Source organism: Barbatula barbatula (assembly GCF_947034865.1).
Source record: "Barbatula barbatula genome assembly, chromosome: 2".
NCBI classification, from domain to species: Eukaryota; Metazoa; Chordata; class Actinopteri; order Cypriniformes; family Nemacheilidae; genus Barbatula; species Barbatula barbatula.
In genome coordinates, this window is record NC_136767.1 from 4181308 (window position 1) to 4205172 (window position 23865).

A 23865-nucleotide genomic window follows, 5' to 3' on the forward strand; every position below is an offset into this window, starting at 1 on the left:
TCCGGACTGGAATTCTTCATTGATGGCATTCCTATGGAGGATGGAACAAAATTGAGTTGAAACTACATTTTCAAGTACTTAAGAAAGGAAAGGTAGATTCAATATAGGTCTGTAGTTAACTTGTTGAATGTAATGGTTATAACTACATATATTGGTAATAACTACATTCTCTGAGAATTCAAATTTCAAGTTTTGACTGAAAATGTCACATCCATAACCCTGGTATGTCCCTATTGTATTATGCTACATGTAAATAAATCAATAGCTGTTTACGGTTCATGATTGAGCTGTCAAAAATGTAGAAGTCGAGTAGCAGAACATTCACTTTAACTCACAAGTTCAAAGTTTGTCACTCCGTGCTGCTCACTGACTGCACTTATGAATGTATAACTGCAGTTTGGTCAATGCTCATAACTTTGTGTTATCCACTAGAAAACCTATGAAACCTCATAAGAGGCAGACTCGCTCGTTCATCATAACATTAGGCAGTTTTGTCATGGAATCTATTTCTTTCTCTTTCTTTGCTAGCGATGCTCTGAGGGGATTTCGTTGAGCGTGATTGGATTTACATTGATTTTCTCTCCTTCTCTTGCACAGATTTACTCTTCCCCTCAGCCGGCTGTGATTCGAGTCACCAAAGGGCCAATTTTTTCTGAAGTCACCACTACTTTTCCGCACATCACACACACACTCAGACTCTTCGACATTCAAGGTAAGAACGGAGGGTTGAGCAATCAGCCCCCTTTACTTCTATTCGTTTTGTCAGCTGGTTACTGGCTGCCTGTATGACCATTCCATTGTTAATGACACATGGTAAAATTCACCCATCCCCAATCGGAAAATTCTTGAAGGCCTTCGTGTGTAATGCGTTCTGGTGTTTAAAAAGCTTGACAGACAGTGCAACAGAATGAAACAGATTGCAGACAATCTGGAGGTATATTTTTAACTAGTCCCACTGCCTGTTAAACACAGCTGTATGTTATATATTTATGTGCTTGCTACAGTAAGAAGAGTGTTTCAACAGAATATTGAATCAATAAAATTAGATTTAATTAAAACCTAATTAATACGCAGCTGAAGGAAGAAAACATTCAAAGACGCATAGACTCTTGGATCAGCTATTATTACAAATCACAATCAGCCTTTGTGAGACGTGGATATGCGTTTGCTGAATTCAAATTGAATCCCGAAGTTCAGATGACATCCGGGCAGGACAATGTTTTGTAAGTTCTTCAGTGTAAGAGACTCTAACTTTGTTGATGAAGCGTATGACTGAGCATCATCTGAGAAATTGGCCTGTCAGACACTATACGAAAAAGTTGGCGTCACGTAATATAAAGTGCGACTCCAAGATGCTGTTTTATACTCTGCTGGTGTTCTTCTGTTATGATGAGCTTCATGTTGATTTGTTGCCTAAATGAAGCTGTAAAATGTGTGACAGGAAATCGGTGGGAAATGTCAGAGACGTTGTCTAATTGATAACTTCCCTTCTATTTACACACGGTGAATGTGACAGGCCCACAAATGAGATTCTTGAGGTAATTGTGACATCCCCTGCTGTCACAAATGTGTCATTTCTAACCCGTATAACTTTATTCCTTCTGCAGAACACAAAAGAAGCTGTTTTATAGAATGTTGGTTACTGAACAACGGTGGCATTGGTTTTGTGTCCATACAATAGAAGTGAATATGTACTGTCTTTGTTTGGTTAACAACATTTTTCTAATATCTTCTTTTGTGTTCTGCGGAAGAAAGAAAGTCAAGTTTGAAATGACAAGAGGGTGAGTAAATGTTGACAGAATTAAACATTTTGTAAATCCCTCACAATTTCTACAACTTTGCATTAAATGTGGATGGATGTGCATTCATATAAAAAAATCAAACAAATGCTTATTTCGTCTTAAATCATTATACGTAACCTTGCCCCCCCCTCCTTAGAAGTTTGTTGAGCCCCCTGGTTGAGAAACACTGATCCACTGTTGTAATATCATGAGTTTCAGATTTACCCACCCCATACCATAACAGTGGTTGTTGCATTTACATATCACTCAGACAGATGCGTCCTGACTAAGCAGATGGTTTCATTTATCCAAAGCGACTTACATTGCATGATACGACACATTTGTATTTAAGTATGTGCAATCCCTGGGATCGAATTCATGACATTGGCACTGCTAGCGCCATGCTCTAACCATCGAGCTACAGGAAATCAAACTAGAAAGTTGCAAAATGCCCCACACCTTTGTAATTAATATTTGTTTCTTCTAGAAACAAATGTGTGTCTTGCTTAAAGACCCAGTGGAGGAATGGCAGTATTATAACCCCAGGAAACTGCTAGTTGATGGACCCCTGGTGTAAAACCATCAGCATTCTTAGTTTTCAAGGAAGTTTTTCCGCATCGTTTCTATATGACTTTATCTTTTAAAGAACCGAGTGGTTTTTATTGGAATGAGTTTTTTTATTCAAGCAATTTAAGGAATTAATCTTTGTTACGAAAGAAAAGCTCTAATGGAATGTTAAAAGTAGAGCTATCTGATGAAGTAAATAGAGATAAGCTAAATGAAAACAGTGTCATGTCTTTATCGAGAGCACCAGGGGGTTGAACGGTCTGTTTGGGACCCCTTCTGGGTTGGTTTGATAATGTGCATGAATGTTTTTGAAAGAGTCACACAAAGGAATTTTGGGATTTTAGCATGTAGCTAGGTGGTCGCCTACCCTAGATATGGATACGAGTTTTTTTTTCAACCATTTTATTGTTTTCTAAGCAGAAATCTCCTGAAAACAATACAGCTGACATCTCACAAATGATGCCTACGGTTACCATTCCTCTATGTTCTCACTTAGCACATTAAAAATGTTAAACCTGTTATACTTCATTAAACAACCTTGTTTTTTCTGGTTGTTGGTTAACAGTTTCCTTCATTTAATGACAAGACTAAGAACGACTTATTCCCAAACGTTTAATTAGTCAAAGTAGAAATGTACATTTTGTGTCTGAATAACCGTTCAGATGTTTTCACTGCAATTTGGTCAATCTTAATTGCTTACATCCTCGCAAGGATTCCTTCACAGAATGCCATTGAGAATAAAACTCACAAACAACTTCCGAAAGTAACACGAAAAACAAATGAAGCGCTGTTTGCAAATGTGCAGTTTGTATGGGATTATGCATGCTTAATGCCAAACTGTGAATAAGCTGCTGTTTCGTGAATCATCAGCCTAATGTTTCTTATTCGTCTATGAGGATGTCTTTATAAGTGTCAACACAGGAGTTGGAGGAAACAGATGTTTTGAATTCTCTTCCTGTTCTTGCTCTTTCGGAATGTTTTGAACCTCTCTGTTTCCCTTCTCGTAGGTGTGGAGGGCCAGTCTGTGGAGATCTGTAACACTGTAGATATACGGGGAGAAAACAACCGTGAGATTGCAATGAGGATAACATCAGATCTGAACAGCAAGGATCGATTCTATACTGACCTAAATGGCTACCAGGTAGAGGCTCAATATGTTTTTCCTCTTTAACAGTTACACCCATTAAAGTTCAAACTTTCAAACGATTCGCTCATGATTTTGAATGACAAATTAAAAATAATTCATTAAGGATTTTTAACAATTACCATGGGTAAATGATAGTGGTTACTTTCTTTTTGTTTTACTTCAAATGTAAAAGTTAAACTTGACACCTGCAATTAAAGGTCTTTAGAAAGATTTCCTGACATCTACAGATTGCTTGAAGACGTCTTTAAAGAATGATACAACTGATTAACACCAACATAATATTTACCCATAAACAATTTTAAAATAACCTGAAAACATGGAATGCAGAGCAGTTTGATGAAAAACAATGAAAACTTATGACTTAAGTCTGAGGTTGAATAAACGCAGGACAATCGTTCATTTTCATTAATGAGATTGTGTGCGGGTTTGAATCGAGATTGTGATCTTTTATCGATTAATGATGCAGCTCTAGTACATGACGTCACTGCGCAAAGTGCCGATGAAGGGCAGGAAGGGATTTTCTCCATAGGAATTCACCATAAAAAAACTCAAAATCCCTGTGTTTTGCGTCGTTTTAGACCGTTCAAATCGATCAAACCATGAAAGGGGGTTTATTGTGTAGCAAAAGTTGATGTTCATTAAGGAGGAAAATGCGAGTATTGACTGAGAAACTGAGATAAAAGTGGGTTGTAAACCTGAATCTGCGTTTGGGAGGAGCTGAGCCGGATGACTTTCTAAAATGCTTCACGAGGTTTAACGTACCTAAACAACAACCAGGTGAGCTCAAATTTACTGCTCAAGAACCTTGTCATGGCGCTAAAACAAAGATCGAGTCCTAAATAAATGGATAAAATGAAAAATCTCGCCCATATAAGTCCATAATAATGAAACGGCTTAACGTACCGAAACAACGACCACTTAAAAACTAATTTCTATGAAACCTTAATTGTAATAAACACTAGCTACTGTTAAAAGAACAAGCACTTATTCCAGGAATAAGAATAGTCTTGCGTCAAGCTTGTTACCGATTAACGTAAATTATAAAGAAATCACATAAAACTTTTCTGTTATCATGTTTATGTTTGATATCAGTGATTAACAAATATATTTATTTTGGTTTTCCATTGTTGTTTTTTCTTATTATAATGGACTTCTATGGGGAAGAAATGCTTAACGCAAGATTTTTCACTTCCGGCATTAAATAAGGGTTCGTTCTTTAAACAGAAGGTAGTATTTATAACAAGTAACGGAAGTTAGCGCCGAGTTAAAAAATGTTTTATAATACTTAATTTACTTAATAATCTTTACAAATTATCACAACATTTGTTACTTTTAAAGCCTAAATATAATCGTCAACAGACTACACTATGGCTGTTCGACACCAAGCCTCCCACGGCGACAACTCTTTCATACTTTATTACGAATGTGTTCATTGATAAGTAATTACTGAATGAGTGAATACCCATCCACGTATTTTGAGATTTGTGCCCATGTTTAATTACTTTATGCGTGATGATGTTTAACATTCATGACAGTGACTGTAGTCGCTTTTAGCAACTTGTTTGCATCCACTGTTTTTAAGTTGCGTGACGTTTTAATAAAAAATGAAAATATTTCGAGGTTTTGTTAACTCCAGACTTCATTTCAAGCATTTAACCAAAACCCCTTTCCAAAACCCATGGGGTGATGGAACCGGGAGTACTAAAATCCAAACTTCCTACCATGTTTTGCTTAAAATAAAATGTAGGCTGCGACCGAAAGCTTGGGCAGCTGACCTCATATTCGGTTTGAAATATAAACAGAGGGCACCTTTGTGATAACTAATCAAATATGTTTAAAGTACAATACAAATTTCTCGCTAGAAATGCAATCCAAAGTTGTAAAAATAGAAAATATTACTTTTTTTACACAAAACATGTGATCCAGCCGCTTTTTGGCCACCATTTTATTTTTTCGAACTCGAATCTGCTCAACCAATCACAATCCGCGCATGAGCATAGAATTGTAGGATTTTGAAGGCAGCGAAGGATACATCCATGCTGCCTTAAAAAATCAACCTGATGGAGGTATCTCAGGAGACAGGAAGTAAAGAAAACACTGGATTCGGATGTGCCTTTTTGCCTTGCTACCTTGAATTAAAAAATGTTTAGCTTTAAAACCCAGCCGTAATCTCTGCAGAACTCTATTCGTAACTTTTGACTCGATGCCGCCATCTCAGTTTGAAACATTAAATTGCAGTTGACTACTTTGTTCAAAACTTTACTCATGTAAAGATAACTGTGACGGCCGGTGATGTGCTCAACAAAAACATTGTGTCGCAGTTTTAAATTCTGCGAAACCATTAATTGCTTATTACAGGCAATTTTTGCACACTACTCCTATCCAAGTCATACCCACATAAAGCGGAACAAATTGCTGCTGTCTATTTAAGATAAATGTGATAGATATGAGTATCTGGGCTAATTCTGTTTACTGACATGTAATATTAGCAAAGAAGCAGTTTATTTAATTTATTTTAAGTAGTCTTGTCTGAGATTGGTTGATATGCACTCAAAAGCCTAGTTGTTGTTTTTTGGAAATTATAATGTAAATGTCAGTTTGTCATTTTTTTGACAAATAATTAATTATAGAAAGATTATAGTGTGCGCTGCAGGGCTGACCAAAACAAATAAGTGTCAATTCATATCATTAACTGTCACTTTTCTCTGACATGTTGTTATGTTAATGTAGCATTTCATTAGCCGGTGATGTCTCGCTGGCCTTAACCAGGATTTAGTGCTTTTCTTCGATCCAAACTAATTAACTGACTTCACAAAACGAATGCCTCATGAATAAAAACATTGGAATATCTGTTGGGGCCTTAATACACACACACACACACACACCCTAAGAAGCTCACTATTTTGCAGTGCTTTTACCTCGGCTGTGTCTCCACACTCAGTGTTATCAGGGCAACAAACGGGGGGAGTTTTGAGGTTTTTCACCCTGCAGTGCTAAACATGCCTTGGGCTGTTTTTACAGGTGCAGCCGAGGAAAACCATGGCTAAGCTCCCCCTGCAGGCAAACTTCTACCCCATGACCAGCATGGCCTACCTGCAGGACTCCAGCTTCAGACTCTCTCTTCTCACCGCACAGTCACTGGGAGCGGCCAGCCTCAAGAGCGGTCAGAATTTGCATTCACATTCAACTTTTCTTTAATGACGCCATGAAATCAAGATTCACTTTAGCCACATGTGATTTTTAGATTAGATTAGATTCAACTTTATTGTCATTACACATATACAAGTACAGTGTAACGAAATGTAGTTTAGGTCTAACCAGAAGTGCAATTTGGGTTTGAGGCCATGTTTGGGGCAGGGTCAACAAGTCTGAGATTGAAATTGAACTTGTGGGATTCATATGTCAAATACACTAGAAAATGGGTTCAAGGAATTGAAAATGCCGCAAAAAATGTAAGATGTCACACTGTTTCAAGGTCAACAATGTAAGCTAATATAAGCAAATTTGCAGCCTTTGTACAAAAGGTCATTTGTTGAAGCACGTGCAGTCCTCTGCATACCCAGTCCGTTGGAGAGAATGTGTTTGGAGATGCCATTACATAATATAGCCCTGTAACTGTCTGTTGCCACGTTTTTCTTGAGCAAAGTTTTAAAAGCGAACTTATCTGAACTATTTGATGTAAAGTATGGTAAATGTCAAATACTTTTTGGCATAAAATACATTCAAGGTACCTGTTTGGCAACACTCAGGAGTATTTGGAGTATTTAACACTCAGCATAACCGATTAAAGCTCGCCGCTGGCTCTTTGGAACATTTTCCCAGATCATGCTTGATTTACAAATTCCATGCCAGCTTTTACTCTAAAAACAGTTTACACAAGACCGTTTAAAAAAAACGCAAACAAAAATGATGCGTTTTGGCTGCCGTTTAGACAGAAAATGTGCTTTGGGGGACTGAACACTCAAACTTTAGAAAACGGGTCTTCAAATGCAACTTTTGTAAAATGCCGCCATTTTCGTTTCCATGTAAACTGCAAGACGGAACTTTCTGATAACGATGACGTCATGCGTATTGCGCGCCCAGTCTTCGGAGTATGGCGGCTTCCTGTACTGTGAGTTCTTCCTGCTCGTCTACGTCTTAACGTTTCCCCAGCAAAATGTGGATTTGCTGCACCAATAAGACCAACAGAGACACACTTTTTACATTCGCCAGACTTTAAACACACTTATACAACGACCAAAGGTATTAAATAGCACTTTTGGCTTATAACCATGCATATGTATGTGCCAAGGCACTTCCTGTCTCTTCACACATCAACATCGCCATCCACTGGCCTGGCGTGCATAATACAGCCTTTTTATCCATTTTCCTGGATCCGTGTAAATGCAGACCGCTTTGATAGCGCTGTCATGTGTACGTGAAACACCTCAAAAGCTATTCAGTTATTCATCGTGTAAACGTGGCCTTAAATTGTTCAATATTGTTTCATATCATAGCTTATATATCATACCATACCTCTGCTAGTGTTCTTCAAAAAGTTAAAATTGCCTTTTGTTTCTGAAAAATGAGCCAAAAAGATACATGCATGCCCATGGAATTACTTAAGAACAATAACATCTACTCCCTGTTTGTTTTTCTTTTATACATAAGTGTGACCCAGTCTGTGAAACCCAGCTAATGTTGTTTTTTGTGTTTTCTACATAAAGTCATCCTAGACAATGTCAAGAAGGTTGTGGGAAAATATAAGACCACGTCAAGGAAATGGAAATCTAATTTTGAGGTTTTAAGACAAATGGGTCACAAATGAAAGCTCTGTGTATTAATAAAGAAATAAATTGATGTAAACACTATTTTCAAGCCTGTCCGTTTAAAATATTTGGGAAAGTGTATTTAAAATGCTTCTGAAACTCCTGGATGTTTTTTGAACAGGTCAGCTGGAGGTGATTCTGGACCGCAGGCTGAATCAGGATGATAATCGAGGTTTAGGTCAAGGAGTGATGGACAATAAGATCACTGCCAACTCCTTCCGCCTACTGCTGGAAAAGAGAAACTCCGAGGAGGAGGTGAGCAGGATGGAGAAAGCATTAAACTACAGAACAATTCAACGAACTATGACTTTTGTGTTAATACACAAATAAACTTATTGGTTGTGTCATTTTGGTAGTGCACTGTATTTTAGCACCAAACGTGCATAGTTTGCATTAATCACCAAGACAATTTTACTGCAAAAACGCCTCCTTGTGAATCTCCTTAACATGCATTGAAGATCCTGTAGGGAGTTACCTTCAGCTGTCTGCGCCATTACATCAGATGTTTTTTTTCAGATAACTGGCTAAAACATATTGACAGTTTAACTTTAACTCACTTAAGAACATTTGCCTTCATCCTCTGGTTTGATGAAAGAAAACGGATCGATTCACGTTTCCCAGTAAAGCACCTCGTGCGGAATGCAACTCCACATTGCATAGCTAGACATATTTTCATCCGTGAGCTTCTTCAAAGAACAGTGTGTGACTAGAAAGAAAAATGAGCTCAGCGTGCACCGCTGGTATCTAATACCCATTCTATGTCTGTCTTGGGCCCAGAAAGAGGAGACCGCGCCGTACAGCTATCCATCTCTACTGAGCCACATGTCTTACATGTATCTCAACCATCCCCTCATCTCCATGGCATCCAGTCTCGACACGGTCGACGTGCCCTTGACCGTCTACAACCCTCTGAGCGCCTCATTTCCCTGTGACGTTCATCTGGTGAACCTGCGTGCAATCCAGTCGAAGGTATATTTCTCGGTCATGTTTGAAAGAGGAAGCAGAAAGCTCATCATTAGGAAGCAGTGGACTGCTGGTTCAGTTCTTATGAGGGCCTTCCGGTATATTGACCTTTTAATTGATGTGTCTGGGACTGTTTTCCCAGAGCTGAGCAGTCATTTTTTAATACAAGCTTAAACAGGGACTAAGGGAGCCAGTTGTCCTCACTGCTATAGATTGTAGGAGTATAGACCACTTTGCAAGATGTAAACAGAAACACTTCTGGTTTCAGTTTTTGTTCATTTATTTTTGAAGTGAAATCTTAAAGATATTTGTTGAACATTTTTAATTCTTTTGGTTGTATTTGGTTCAAACCTTTGTGTAGTGTTAAAAAACTGAAACAGGAAGTTCTTCTAGACCAGCGTTATCCGAAGTGGAAGTCTTTTAGGACAGATTCTGAAATACTAGAGAATGACTCTTTAACATGACTCATTAGCAATTTGATCCATTTTTATCTATATTGTGCAACTTTTATGAATCTTTGTTATTTTATAACCAATTTTATATTTGACTGCAGTGACCAGTGATGCCACTTTTTTGTACACATGATACAGTATTCGGTACATGATTCAGTATGTTGCAAGGCAATGTTTTTTTTGCTGCCTTCCAGTTGTATAGACAGTTCACCTAAAGTGCTATCTAGATAGACAGCTTACTAGAGTTTGGAACTGAGCCATTGAAACATCGTCCTTCTGGATAAACAATAGCATTAAATAAACAAAGTTTACGTGATATGTCACATTTTATTAACGTTTACATATCTAGGGAATCTAATAATTTTCGTTTTTTTTTCTTGGTCAAATTGTAATATGAACGTCAGTGTCCCTTGTCATAGGTATGATTGACAGGTCATCAGAAAACTGAGACGACAGGATGAATTCAATCTTGAATGTATAGAATTATTTGATTTATGAATTCACAGGATAGTTTGACCGCGGACGTGCATGCGATTCCCTTAGTAGTCTAAAAGTGTATAATGGTATGGAGTTATTATACAATACCTGAGAGTTTTTCAGTTCTATGCCTTTGAGCAATATCAATTCAAGGACGCCAATTAGCAATTGGCAAAGAAAAGTGTTTCTCAAACATAAATTACATTGATTTACAATTTTGCACGATAAGAAATGTGGAGAATTTGAGTGTTGAGCGCTTTATTGAGCGTTCCGATTGATTTACTGTTTCTGTTAATGTAGGGCTCCAAGTTTCATTGAGGTGAGAAAGAGATTCTGCTGGGCTTGAGATGCGTGTTTGACTATATTCTCCTGTTTTACAGTTGATCGTGATATATGGGTGTATCTCACGAAAACTATGGGTTTAAATGATTTCTCCTGTCGGAGAAAACTTCTGGTATTGAGATTTAGTTCAAAAAACAGGGTTTTTGTTACAGTATTGTTTTGAATTGTTCTAAAAAGTACCTTAAATGTATTAATGCATAATATAAAATCTCATTCTTGTGGTTACATAAGAACTCAATGATTTTTCATGAGATTCACCCATATACTTCCAAGTGGTGACCACACTAACAGTATTGCGACTGGCAAAAGTGACGTTTGAAAGTGTTGTGGAGGAGAGTATTGCTCCGTGATGGGAAACCTCACTGTGCGGTGCTGGGCTGCAGCTGATGGGTGAAAGGCAGCGCTCTATAATTGGCCCAGTGTGCGAGTGTTGAGAAGAAACAGTGTTGTGTTTATGTGGCCTGAGGCTCTGTCTCATTTCTCTCACAGGAGGAAGGGGGAGGTCCATCCGAGCAGGCCGCTTTGATACTGCACAGAAAAGGCTTTGACTGTGGCTTCTCCAATCGGAACACTGGCCTACTGTGTGCCACCACACGTGGCAAGGTAAAGCAGATCACTCAATGGCCCACACAGACACGCACAGTAACAATTCACGTGTGCCTTTTCACCACGACTTAGTTTCGGAATAACTCCGGGGTTATATTTAGACATTTATACGTTTACGAATCATTACATTTCATCATGCATTTTTATCACAGGGTTGACTTACATGGTGGAAAGAGAGAATTTACCAGGAAGCCAATTGTTCTTTTTAATATCTTCGATGCTCTTATAAAACAGTGACGCCATCACGTCTATATAACACGCAAGCTAGTGTGTGTACTCAAAACACTTCAATGAATATTAGCAGACTGAGTGTACAAAACAGATAAACGCACAGATATACATTTTTATGTTTAATATACATTAAAGTCACAAAAAAAAACATAAACTTCAGTAGATTTAGATGACACAAGTGCATTCTATCACAATGGGATTTCATCTGTAGGGGACGTGGTTTCCGAGGCTGCAGGCAAGTGTCTGTGAATTCATTTTTCAACTTGTTTATGTTACAAAGAGTACACGCTATTCGCATAGAATTTTAACCCTTATGTGATGTTTCTATAGTTCACCATTTTTTCAACATTTATGTTTATTCAAAGTATTTTAAGTTCATCCTTCATGTTTTTGGCTAAAATGAATGGCACTTTTTTTACAGTGATATATCGGAGGCAATAAACAAATATTAACCATACTGTATACAGTAGTTGCTGGGCTAAAGTAAACATCTGTAAAGTTTTTTTACACGAGACTGTATTGATTAAAAACCAAACATTCGCTGAGTTACAACAACATGAACACCCTACAAGGGTCAAGATGTTTACATACTGTTGAATTACATGTCCAAACAAACGCCAATAAACCTTTCAAAGTGTCGTTGTTTACACATGAAATATCAAATTCAAAAAGCCATTACTGTGGCTCATGTTTGAACATGCTGTCGCGTTGGATACGCTCTAATAAACATCTTGTTTTGATGTGTGTAGGTTCATTTCGAGAAGCTCCTGACAGACCTGAAGGTGAAAAGCATTACGCCCGCCTCGCTGTCTTTGATGCACACGCACAATAGCGAAGTAGACCCACAGGAGATCCATCTTAAACCTATGGAAATCAGGACTTACCGCCTGGAGCTTAGCTGAGACACTTCACATTCTCTTTTGACTCGGCTCGCACGAGAGCCTCTAGGAGTTGTTGCCTTCAGACCCGGGGAATGATCGTTAACAAAATCCTTAAGCTTCACAACAAAGTGCAATATCAAATCTTCACGAATCGCCAACCAGCTCTCTCAGGTTATCTGAAAATAACAGACCGTGAAAATTGTTGAGAGTTGACATCTTTTACACTGGGAATTTATGAATCGTAGAGTTTCCTCCTTTTGTTACTTGAGTATGAAAAAGACTCGGCCCGTTTGATCATAAAGTGACATTTTCATTCCTGGATGAAAGGTGTTTTAAACAACTCTGTTTTAAGATTGATTGGAATCTTGCCTGGATTTTTATTTCAATTCTTTGCCATTCCAAAGTTTTTACTCAGAATTGTGCCTTAAGTCTCACAGGGTGGTGACTGTCTTAATGGATGCGGTATAATTAGAAACGCTTTTGTTTTCAAACAGAAATAGCCAAACATGCTTTACATATCTATAAAGAAACATTTGTGACATTATCTGTTACACTTTTTTGGCATTACGTTTTTTTAAGTGTACCTTGAAAGCAACGCAATTGACTGCAAGTTTCATGCTTTTATTATCATTTTGATTGGTTGGATAGTTCAACTTTTAATTTGAAAAATTAAGATTTGATTTGATTTGAAATATCTTTAAAAAGAGCCTGAAGGACTGTAAATAGGTTCGGTAAAAACATAAATTCACCAAAGCTGGGTGGATGATCTTGCAACTACGTCTGCTGTAGATTGTGTGCTGAAGTTTTATTTGAGTTTTATCCCAGTGAAGATAAATATCAGAGCAGAGATTACATTTATATTGTAATATATTAGGCCATCCAAAATATAATTATTTATTTATATCGAAATGAATATAACTAACAAGTTAAAAATGGTGGGTTCTTCATCAGAAAATAGCTTTTAAACTTCATTTGATTGTGTTGAAGTTTAAGAACTAAAAAGCTTAACGTGTTGTGTACATTTACACAGTCAATCTATGCAAATCTATATTTTTGTCTTATGCAACAATGATCTATTTTTTAGCCTGCGTTTTTGAAGGATAATGACATATGCGGGATGTAAACCTTAAATGTTAAGATGTATTCATGTGCAAAAGATTCTGATTTACTTTCCAACGTTCTTAGAACTTCTCTTGGATCAGATATTTAGGATATGAGGCGAAAACGTGCGACACGTCTGCTATTATGTTGTGTGTCGTTCATTTTTACTTTCTGTGATCTTGTTTTTGAACCGAGACCAATACTTTGTTATTTTCTGGGTGTCCTTTGTATATTTTTATTGTCTTTTAATTGGTCAGTCGGATTGTGCGCTTGTCTTGTGGAAATGAAGGATGTTTATTGGTTGATTTGCTACTGTGATTTTTAGTATGTTTACGGCATGTTTTTTCCTTATTAAATTTGACTGGTTGACCAGTCAAAAGTGATCACTGTATTCCAACTTATCTTTATAATAAGCTGCTTAATTCACACTTTTTTTAAGACCAAATTGGTCTGCGACTGTATCAGGACTTTGAATGCTTTTCTACCCTGTGAAACATTCCTTTATTTCTTGAAGTGTTGCAGAAAAATCTTAGCCAATGAATGTTTGTTGAATCTTTTAATGGACTGTTATGGGAAAAATAAACATTGTTTAAAAACTTATTTTTTGACTGATCAATATCCAAGCATAATGGTCAATATATATATATATATATATATATAGTTTTGTTTCCTTTTTGACTTTATCCATACATTTACTGTATGTAAAATATTTTCTTAACTCTTTCTTTTCCTCCACGTCCATCTTCTCTATTTCTGCCTCTTTTTCGATCACTGTTTTGAATTTTTACCACAAAGAGTTATAATAGAATGAGATTAATATTCTTAAATATTCTGAATATTCTGCAGTTCTTAATATTGATCTCTAATTTGTTTGCGATGCGTAGAAAATCTGTCATCTCTGATAGATTGGATGTCAATGCAAAGAAATCTCAAAGTGACAAAAACAGGCTGTATGATCATTATGAATTCGAACACCGCATTTTTACCATGCTGCACTGGAGCTGGGGGAAGCAAATGCTGGAAAAGAGTTTATGCAACAGATCCTCTGACACTGTGCATGCACGCACCCATCAGCAGGGTTGCGTGATCCTCTGATCTCCTCTGTGGTTCCCCAGAACACTTTTATTGCCGTGAAAGGAAGATAATAACAGGGTGATGCAGCAGGTCCTATTGATCATGTAGAGACTTGAATTAAGATTCCGTTCCTGACACCTGGAATTCAGAGTGTACCAGTTAATGCCGTATTCCACCAGATGAATGTTTAGAGGGACGCTTCAGCGTTGTGTTTATAGTGAAATGCATTTTCCCTTGAGATGCCTTGTGAACTCATCATTACCGTATTACATCAATGTTCGCCTCAACATAACTTTGAATATTTGCCTTGATTTCTGATAACCATTATGCGTTATTTAGCTAGATGAGTGAAATCATCATGTTTCAACACATATCACCAACAGCGTTCTTTCTTTGTAAATGCCACTTTAAAGACCTTGTCTACTTGAAATATTTCCTTTTGAAGGAGAAGTTATTGGGGTAAGACATAAATAGTGCTTGGCCTAAAGCCAATAGCTTTTATTTCACAACACAGCTTTGCAAAATTACAATTGTGTTACGAAAACCACAGAACAGAACTATTACTAAATACTGCATGTAAAACAGAAAGCTCACCAGCCTGAAACTCCACTACAATAATGATTTTTCAATGTTGACCACACATGGATATTAAAATTCATTTCACTTCAGTGAGCCCGCAAAGCAAGTCACAATGTATAAAAGCACTATAGGCTGGCTTACCGGGAGGGCAGTCAGATATTCTGGTTGGGCAAAAATATCATAATATGCTTCAATTAGGTTGAACTATTGTAATTTAAGTTCAATTGACTCATAAAGCTATTTTGATTTACTTTTAAAATGTATTGCAGTTTTTTAATCTACGTTTTTAAGTTGTATTTGGCATAGTTTTCCATTTCGTTAAATTGACGGATCATTAGTTAATGGATAGCACAATGAAGTATTTAATATGAATCTTTTTTAATTGTTAGCTGAACATTTTTAGAGGGGCCCAAAAAACATCTGGGACCCCTGGACTCCGCAAACTAAATGAGATTTCAGAGGATTTGTGTGAGGCCAGCTTCCCTCAGTTTCGCAGCACAAGTGTCCTAAAAATATGTGGTTTAATCCAATTTATACTTTAACAACCTTATGGGTCTGGTGTGATCATACTAGAACTATTTTACATACATTTTAAGCGTGATTTAAGAATATTTCTGTAGCTAAATTGTCGGAGCGTTGAGTATAGAGTACACAGCATCATGAGTTTGATCTCAGGGAACATATACCGATATCTTGAATTGAAGGTAACCCGTTTGGAAGGTATGCTGTATGAATAATATCTGAATGTTTTGAGGTCCCTGTATTTATGTCGCTACAGTAATTTAGTAAAGATATTAAAGCTTTATTCCTAATTCAAGGATATTGGCTGAATTAGGAAAAGTTAACCAAAACAAAAGGTTCATATGGGCTCCAACTACCATTGTGATGGAATTTCCTGTCAAACAATATGGGCAATTCTATGCAAACGTAAACCTTAAGATGAAAAAATGGTTTACCAAAAGTTTTCACCATGCATACTGATCAGGTCAGTGAATTGTCACTTCCATTATGAAATTGTCGCCCCCCAAAGCTGTTTACATATTCCTCATAAATGAGCATATGAAAGTTTTAATATAATAACTATTTTATGTTGCATAAAGAGCCATCCCTTATCTATTTGTTGGGTATTCTTTTTTTGTCACATACATAATACGTAAATGTTTCCCTCTTTTAAACTATAAAATGCATGTGTTGTAGACGGATATTTTTCTGATGTCTGGACATTTAAACAGATGGTTCACTATATTGGTAATGAATAAATTCTCTGAGAATATATATTTCATAGTTTGAAAATCTAACATTCATTGATTTATTTGTGCAGGTCCAGCCATATGGATGAGCATCGCATAAGATCAACAAATTGATTCATTCAGGTTTTTAGCCTGTCACCTACAACTAAAACATTATTACATCAAATCAGTGTATTTCACATTTGAACCTTCTTATGCAACTGCTATCTTTCTTGTTTTTCGGTCATGTGAAGGTTTAGAGGGTCCGCAGACACAGCATGCTAGATTTGGCAACCTCTCCAAGAATCATCAATCCTAATCCACCATCTGGCTTGAGAAAACATCTGCAGAGGACCGAAAAAGGAAAAGTAGGCTGGTTAGGCTGATGTTTCTTCAGCATCATTTTACATCACATAAGAACCTTGCAAAATACATCCAACAGAGGATTTACGCTCCAGTTGTCTGATTGAAGTCTATCCCTCAGGCAACACGAGTTGTTTGATCACTTAAGGGAGTTGAGTGGCTTTGTTTAGCTGAGTGATAGTTGAGTAGGCAGTGCCACAGTACCTGGATAACTTCATGGTCCTGTGCTTCTGCATCAATCTGTCAATCAAACCCATGATGTGAAAGTCCGCTGCGCATTCGATTCAGTGAAGTGTTCATCACTTTCAATCCTGTGCTAAATTGTCCTCTGAAAGTTTGAGATCACACAGAACCTCCCCACGGCGCAGCATAAACTGAACAACAAATATCATGTTTAGGAGCTCTTGCAGCGTGCCTCATGGTTCCACAACCCACAGTCAACAGAAAGAGCTGAAAATGCAATACATCCTGCTGAGAAGACCGGCTGAATTTCCAGTGGATCAGACTGTTTAGTGCTGGTTTGGACCAATGGCTGATGGATGTAGTAACCTTTTAAAAGATTGTGGGGCACACTGGTGTCTCACAAACAAAAAGAAAAACATCTTTGCATTGAGAAATATAGAAATTAGGAAATTATACAAAATTTGGATATTTTTATTATTATCAATGAGCTAAATAAGTGTAATGTGGAAAATAACAAGGGAATACAATCAAAATGTATGGCATTGTTGTACAGCAGTCAGTGTTTCAAAATATTTATGGGTGTTTCTGCACATTCGGGCAGTTTTGATAGTCCAAAATAAAAATTAACCCCTGTGAATTTGAATCATCAGAGTCTGAAAAACATTTTTACATTTAGTCATTTAGCAGACGCTTTTATCCAAAGCGACTTACAAAGAGTTCGGGGAGCAAAAAGCGATATGTCATAAAAGAGGAATAGCACATTAGGTGCTAATACAAAGTTCATACATAGTATAAAGTCAAGAAAATGTCATGGGCTCATTAAGATCTCAATCTGGAGCCTTATTTTTATATTTGTGATTTAATTTACTGGAAATCTTGAAAATATGCTCGAAATGACATCATTCGAATATACAAAACATTTAAGATGCTGTAAATTATTATGCATATTAAACAATTCCATTTGAAATAATGTCAAATTGTAATTCAATTATATTATTTTACATATCTTCATTGGGACCAGAGTTGTGGGACACGTGGGACCTATAAATGGCTATATGATTTTATATTAAATCACATTAATCTTTGTTTTCAAGGTGTGTGATGACACTGTGAATATATTTATAAAGCGCCATATGACACATTTTGACAAATCTCAAATGTCACTGCTGGGACTTGAAAGTGCCGGCAGTTGGCCCTCATTTATACCCAAATCATCTTCATCTTTCAGGAATTCGACAGAGTTTGGAAAATGTGAACATTTTAAAGTGAACCTGCGCAGAGACTTGGTGACGTGTGCACGGCGCGGGGGATCATGACACAATCCAGCACAACGCCGAGGACTAAAAAAAGAGTTCAGTCGAGGTCAGCTGTCATCGATTGACATTTGTCTCCATCTTGTGGTAGAAAGAGCAATCAGCTAGTCTTTTGCAGCTGCAGTGTAAACTACTGGAGGAATTTACACATATTAAAACATCCGCATTGACATCCTATCAATAAAGTCGTTTAATCGAGGAAGACATCAGAGTTGTCATAACCTTCACGCTGAATTTTTAGATATCACTGAATGTGTTTAGTACTAATCTATTAATACTAACGCCACTGATAATGCGCCGCTGGTGTAGTGGTATCATGCAAGATTCCCATTCTTGCGACCCGGGTTCGATTCCCGGGCGGCGCACTCCTCTTTTGCCCATCGACGTGTTTCTGAATATGTTTTATTGTGTTTGATCCCAATAACCGATAACAAGTATTCAACCAACACAGTGTCCACCGAAATCAAATGAAACCTCTTAAGAAATCTTGAATTCTGGTGCGCTGTGTGGTTCTTATACGCATGCGCAAAGGCATTTCCGGTCCGGTTCCTCCGCCATCTTATGTCGCCTTTCCATTGTTCATAACTGGAGTGAGCCGAGGCGGCATTTCACATTTGCTCTCATTGTAACCCGTTTGGTGGAGAAATAAGGAGGCAACGACACTGGAAAGACGGAAACACCGGCGGAACTCGAGATTATCTCAGAAAACACACGAGCGGATTTTCTCTCAGGGTTCGGTGTCTTAATTAGATCGGGGAAATATGATGGACGACGAGCAGCCCAAGACCCTGTACGTAAATATGTCTGTGACAAGAAAAGATACAGATCACGTAACGTTAACTATAGTCGTTCGCCACGGGTGCTTTCCATCATGATATCCTTTGTGGTTACTCTGTGTTCAAAATAACCTGGAGTGTGGCGATAGGGAACTAACGTTACCTCCACAAAGCAGACGTGTACCTTTAACAAAAACTCTGCCGATTGAAATAAAATATTCACGTCGTGGTGTGTTTTAGCTAAAGAACGTCGTAGATCGATCACAATCGAAATGATTTCAAAGCATCGCGTATTTGCTTGTGTTAAGCAACGTTTCGGGGTTATTGTAAGAAATTCAGCAGGCCCGAGCAAGGCCGCTCTCGCGCGCACTGCCTTTAACGTTAGTGCGAGTGTGTGAAGTTGCCTTGTACTTATTGAAAGCTCATTGTCGTAAGACAAAGAGCCAGACCACTTCATTCATTGTCGTATTCGTAACGCGTTACTTTTACACATGAGATGGACGCGTTGGATTGACACCGCCAGCGTGTCACTATTCAAACATGTGTAACGTTACGTGGTAAAAACAAAGACCGCAAAATGGATTGTGTCACTGTTCGTATATGAACGTGAAGGGGCTTTTGTCGCTGGTTAACTCCGTGTTTTGCGCGTGTGCGAGGGCTATGTCATCCCTTTGTTTGAAACTTACGTACATGATTCTAGTACACAATTATATGTATATTATACGTATTTTCTTTTTGACTTGAATCCCGTTACGTTAGTCTTGGGTAGACAACAGATCCTTTGTAAGGTTTGTTTGCTTGCCAACGCAAGTGGATGGCACAGTCAGCACGTGTACATCATTACAACCTAGAAGCAAATTATTGGTTTGAATGCGTTTATTTTGTATTCAACGGTTCTCTTACTTTGTCATGAAACTCTCTTTTTGTAGGTATGTTGGAAACTTGTCACGCGATGTGACGGAAGCTCTTATTGTGCAGCTCTTTGGTCAGATTGGCCCCTGCAAGAGCTGTAAAATGATTGTGGATGTGAGTACATTGTTTGATTTCTGTCCCACGACCATTTCTTTTTAAAGTGTTTACTCTTCCCCCAATACCATCACAAATGTATACGACTTTACCTCCTTTAAAGAAATAAACTCTTCGTTTTGATTTAGACTGCAGGTAATGATCCATACTGCTTCGTGGAGTTCTTTGAGCACAGACACGCTGCCGCCTCCCTTGCAGCCATGAATGGACGTAAAATAATGGGTAAGGTAAGCTATCGTATCTACAGGGTGAGTTGGGCTGGGACGGGAGGGTGGGACAGTTAACATATTTCATGTAAAGTGTGTTAAACCATTTCATTTGCATCGCTTTAAACTGTTATCCTGAGGTCAGCGTCGGCCTCTTTCCTGGATGTGCAATATGAACTGATGAGGGTGATTTTCATGGTGTTATGAATGACGTCCATTCTAAACTCTATGCTCAGTTCATATGCATATCACGGTTGATGTTTTGTATGACCTCGTCCACTTGAAGATTCATCTCATAGGCGAGACACAAATTTTCCATAGATGCTGTGAAATAGGCAGGGAATTCCGTATCACCGTACCCCACCAAATATCATTATGGCGTATAGAATAAGATGGCGCAGAATGGTAGTTGCACTTTTTTTCCTCCGCGTTTTCATAAATGTTCCACATTCCCGCCTCAAATATAATATGAGTCCTTTTTTTAAAGATGCGTTAGAGGCAGTCTTTCTAGGTTTTTACGTCCCATTCGGTTTCAAATATTTTATCCTCAACAGGTAAGGAAGGACCATTTGAGGAGTAGTACATGTTGGTAGTGTCAATTGATTTGGAAGTCCCTTGTTATTTGGACCTTTTTGCTACAAAGATTTTTTCCTGTTCAAATAAGTTCTCAGCAGGACGATAAAGTGTGAATTATTAGTGTTGTCAGGTCTCCCTTCCCTCAATTGTACAATCAGACACCCATTGTGTGTAAGGAGTGATGTATTGACAGTTAAGCGGAAAAAGCAGCAAGTTAAGTGGATCTATATGTGTTCTAACCTTCGTTTCAATGTTTCTGTCCTGCCTTCCTCATGTTATTCTGTATAGGAGGTAAAGGTGAACTGGGCTACCTCACCAAGCAGCCAGAAAAAAGACACAAGCAGTAAGTTGGTTTTCTTCCATATTTTCCACTTAGAAATATGACATGGCAGACATCTCTTGGTCAATTAAGTGGGCGTGGTTTTTTGAAATCGATCAAAACATGGCAAAGAATGATTGAAGTGCCTCTTAGGGTGAGCAATATTCAGTTATTCACAATAGTCACAATGTGTTATTGTTTTTTTAGATCACTTCCACGTCTTTGTCGGAGACCTCAGCCCAGAAATCACCACTGATGACATCAGAGCCGCCTTTGCACCTTTTGGGCGGATATCGTAAGTCCAAGAGCGAATGCAAAATACATTTGATTTGTTTTGCGAACCTTTGTTTTCAACTCGAACATTTCTTCAGGGACGCTCGTGTTGTGAAAGACATGGCAACAGGGAAATCTAAAGGCTATGGATTTGTCTCATTCTTTAACAAATGGGTGAGTACTAATCCCAATCAAGACATGCAGGTTTTATATGGCCTTTAAAATACCAAAAGCTGTTCGTTGATCTGTGCTGATGTTCTTGTTGTGCTGGTTTTTGGCAGGATGCTGAAAATGCCATTCAACAGATGGGAGGCCAGTGGTTGGGCGGCAGGCAGATCAGGACTAACTGGGCCACAAGAAAACCCCCAGCACCAAAATCCACCTATGAAAGTGAGTTTTTATTCATAGTGTCAAATGTACGCTTGTGTTCAGATGCATGATCGTGTAATCTCACGCAAGGAGACTTACTAAAACAAACAATTTTTCACCCTGGTGGATGTTGCTAAATGAGCACCACATTTTTATTAATAAGCTGGTTTTTGTGATTTTTATTTTAGCGACAAACACCAAGCACTTGTCATTTGATGAGGTAGTGAATCAGTCCAGCCCTAGCAACTGCACTGTTTACTGTGGTGGGGTCAGTATAGGTCTTACAGGTGAGCTTTTTACATAATTTTTGCGACATTCAAATTCAGGCAAATTCTAATGGAAAAGTAACAATAAGATGCTCCTCCCTCTTCTTGTCTGTTAAAGAACAACTCATGAGACAGACCTTCTCTCCCTTTGGCCAAATAATGGAGGTTCGAGTGTTTCCAGACAAAGGCTACTCATTTGTGAGGTACGCCAACATAGTGTCATTATCGCATGATTCACATCGTTATGGTTACATGAGTGACTGCAGAGGCTTATTGTGAAACTCTTTATTTCTGCAGGTTCAGCTCGCATGAAAGTGCAGCTCATGCAATAGTATCTGTTAATGGCACATCTGTAGAGGGTCACCTGGTGAAATGTTACTGGGGTAAAGAGACCACCGACATGATGAACCCCATACAGCAGGTGCAGGTACCCCAGGTGAGCAGGAGTATTTTTGTGATGGTCCCTTTTCTGTGGTAGGACTAAAAATTACTATGGTCAAGTCAATGGGGACCATTTTTGGGTGAACTATTCCTTTAAAAATATTACAGACCTTGACTGTTACTTGTAATAAAGGTATGGTGTGTGTTTGTTAGCAAGCCTATTAATTTGACTTGATTTTATTTATTTGACTTTTAAAGCAGAACAAAGTCGGCTTTGCTGCACAGCCGTATGGTCAGTGGGGACAGTGGTACGGCAACGCACAACAAATTAGCCAGTATGTCCCGAACGGCTGGCAGGTACCTACTTACGGTGTGTATGGGCAAGCCTGGAACCAGCAGGGCTTCAAGTAAGTTTTCTGTGTAAATTACTAGAATTTGTTTAAAAGTCAAAGTAATTTTGAAAAAATAGAGAAGGAATTGGGAATTTAAATATTTTGGAAAGTGGTTTATTATTTAGCATTTTATGTGACCCCCATTTTGTGTAAAATGGTAAAATCATTCCACATAATGTAAATAACATTTTTTAAACTTAATATCTTTAGCATTGGTGTTTCTCCATTCCTAAGTGACATTTGCGTTGTGTTTAGTCATTTACAGGCCGGCGCTGGGTGGACTGGTGTTGGCGCAGTGAGTAACGGAGGTGTGGTGGAGCCGGCACAGGGAGTCAATGGAACCATGCTAGCCAACCAGTCCAGCATGGGCACTGCAGGATACCACACACACTGATGCGGCAATGGACCACTCCAGTCCTCCACTGCAGCTTCAGCAGGGATTTACACACAACCTCCCCCACTAAGCCTGGTCTGGGGAGGGCGTGTGCCATATTTGACCCTCTCCACATGTAAACTTGCTCATATTTGGGTGGACTACGAGGCTAATCTTGTCATTGTGGGGCCTTGAGTTGGATTAAACACACCCTGATACACAAACACACATTCGGACACATTTAACGCGCACCCACGTAAATCCATAAGTCTTCGGCCTGGTCTCCGACTGACTTAATTGGAAAGGACTATGCCATTTTTAACTCAAAGTACTATAATCGAATAAAATCAACAATAACTGCAACTTTTCCATAATGCTTTTTTTTTGGTTTTGTTAGAGCGATTTCAGCTGCTGATTTTGTAATATACGAAGCTTTGCCTTTTCTTTTTTGGACTTGCCATTTTAAAAGCAACATTGTTTTCTTGAGAGGAGCGATGACACCATTGAGTTGTGTGAAATGTCAACCTTTTTTTTGTTTGTTTATAAAATTAATAAAATGGATGTCAACTGTTGTATTTTTTAATTAGACATTCAATTTCTCAAACTAAACCAATTGCAGGGATGACTGCCACATTTTTTTAAAAGGCAGATAAATATTGCACAATATTAATATGTTTTCACAACAAATTTGATGTTACGCAAATTTTAGGTATTTTATTGTTTTGCATTCCACTTTTTTTGAGGGCTTATAAGTACAATATACCTTTCTGTATGTAAATAACCAGACAACTGTGTTCAACTGTTGGGACGC

The 23865-nt window shown here is 38.1% G+C and overlaps 2 protein-coding genes across 2 annotated transcripts in view; both read left to right on the forward strand.

Annotated features, from left to right (window-relative positions):
* The window catches only part of man2a1 (mannosidase, alpha, class 2A, member 1), a 40677-nt gene extending 26721 nt beyond the window's left edge, over window positions 1-13956 (forward strand). The window contains exons 16-22 of the mRNA XM_079482714.1: window positions 598-712; window positions 3356-3489; window positions 6517-6658; window positions 8425-8558; window positions 9081-9272; window positions 11027-11140; window positions 12124-13956. Of these exons, the coding sequence (XP_079338840.1) occupies window positions 598-712; window positions 3356-3489; window positions 6517-6658; window positions 8425-8558; window positions 9081-9272; window positions 11027-11140; window positions 12124-12276 (984 nt within the window). The 3' untranslated portion in view covers window positions 12277-13956. The remainder of the gene's footprint in view (window positions 1-597; window positions 713-3355; window positions 3490-6516; window positions 6659-8424; window positions 8559-9080; window positions 9273-11026; window positions 11141-12123) is intronic.
* Window positions 13957-18396: 4440 nt separating this feature from the next.
* On the forward strand, window positions 18397-23626 carry tia1 (TIA1 cytotoxic granule-associated RNA binding protein). Its single transcript, XM_079484120.1, has 12 exons — window positions 18397-18887; window positions 19803-19899; window positions 20028-20126; window positions 20970-21024; window positions 21208-21295; window positions 21372-21447; window positions 21555-21663; window positions 21831-21929; window positions 22027-22111; window positions 22206-22344; window positions 22548-22696; window positions 22937-23626. Exons 1-12 carry the CDS (start codon window positions 18859-18861, stop codon window positions 23073-23075), a joined length of 1164 nt encoding a protein of 387 aa, XP_079340246.1. The 5' UTR covers window positions 18397-18858; the 3' UTR covers window positions 23076-23626.
* Window positions 23627-23865: the final 239 nt, after the last annotated feature.

Bases quoted from the DNA above. Each gene is read 5' to 3' on its own strand.
- tia1 (XM_079484120.1), top strand. From the start codon at position 18,859: ATGATGGACGACGAGCAGCCCAAGACCCT. The intron at 18,888-19,802 runs GTACGTAAATAT...CTCTTTTTGTAG, and splicing joins GACGAGCAGCCCAAGACCCT to GTATGTTGGAAACTTGTCAC. The intron at 22,112-22,205 runs GTACGCCAACAT...TTATTTCTGCAG, and splicing joins AAAGGCTACTCATTTGTGAG to GTTCAGCTCGCATGAAAGTG.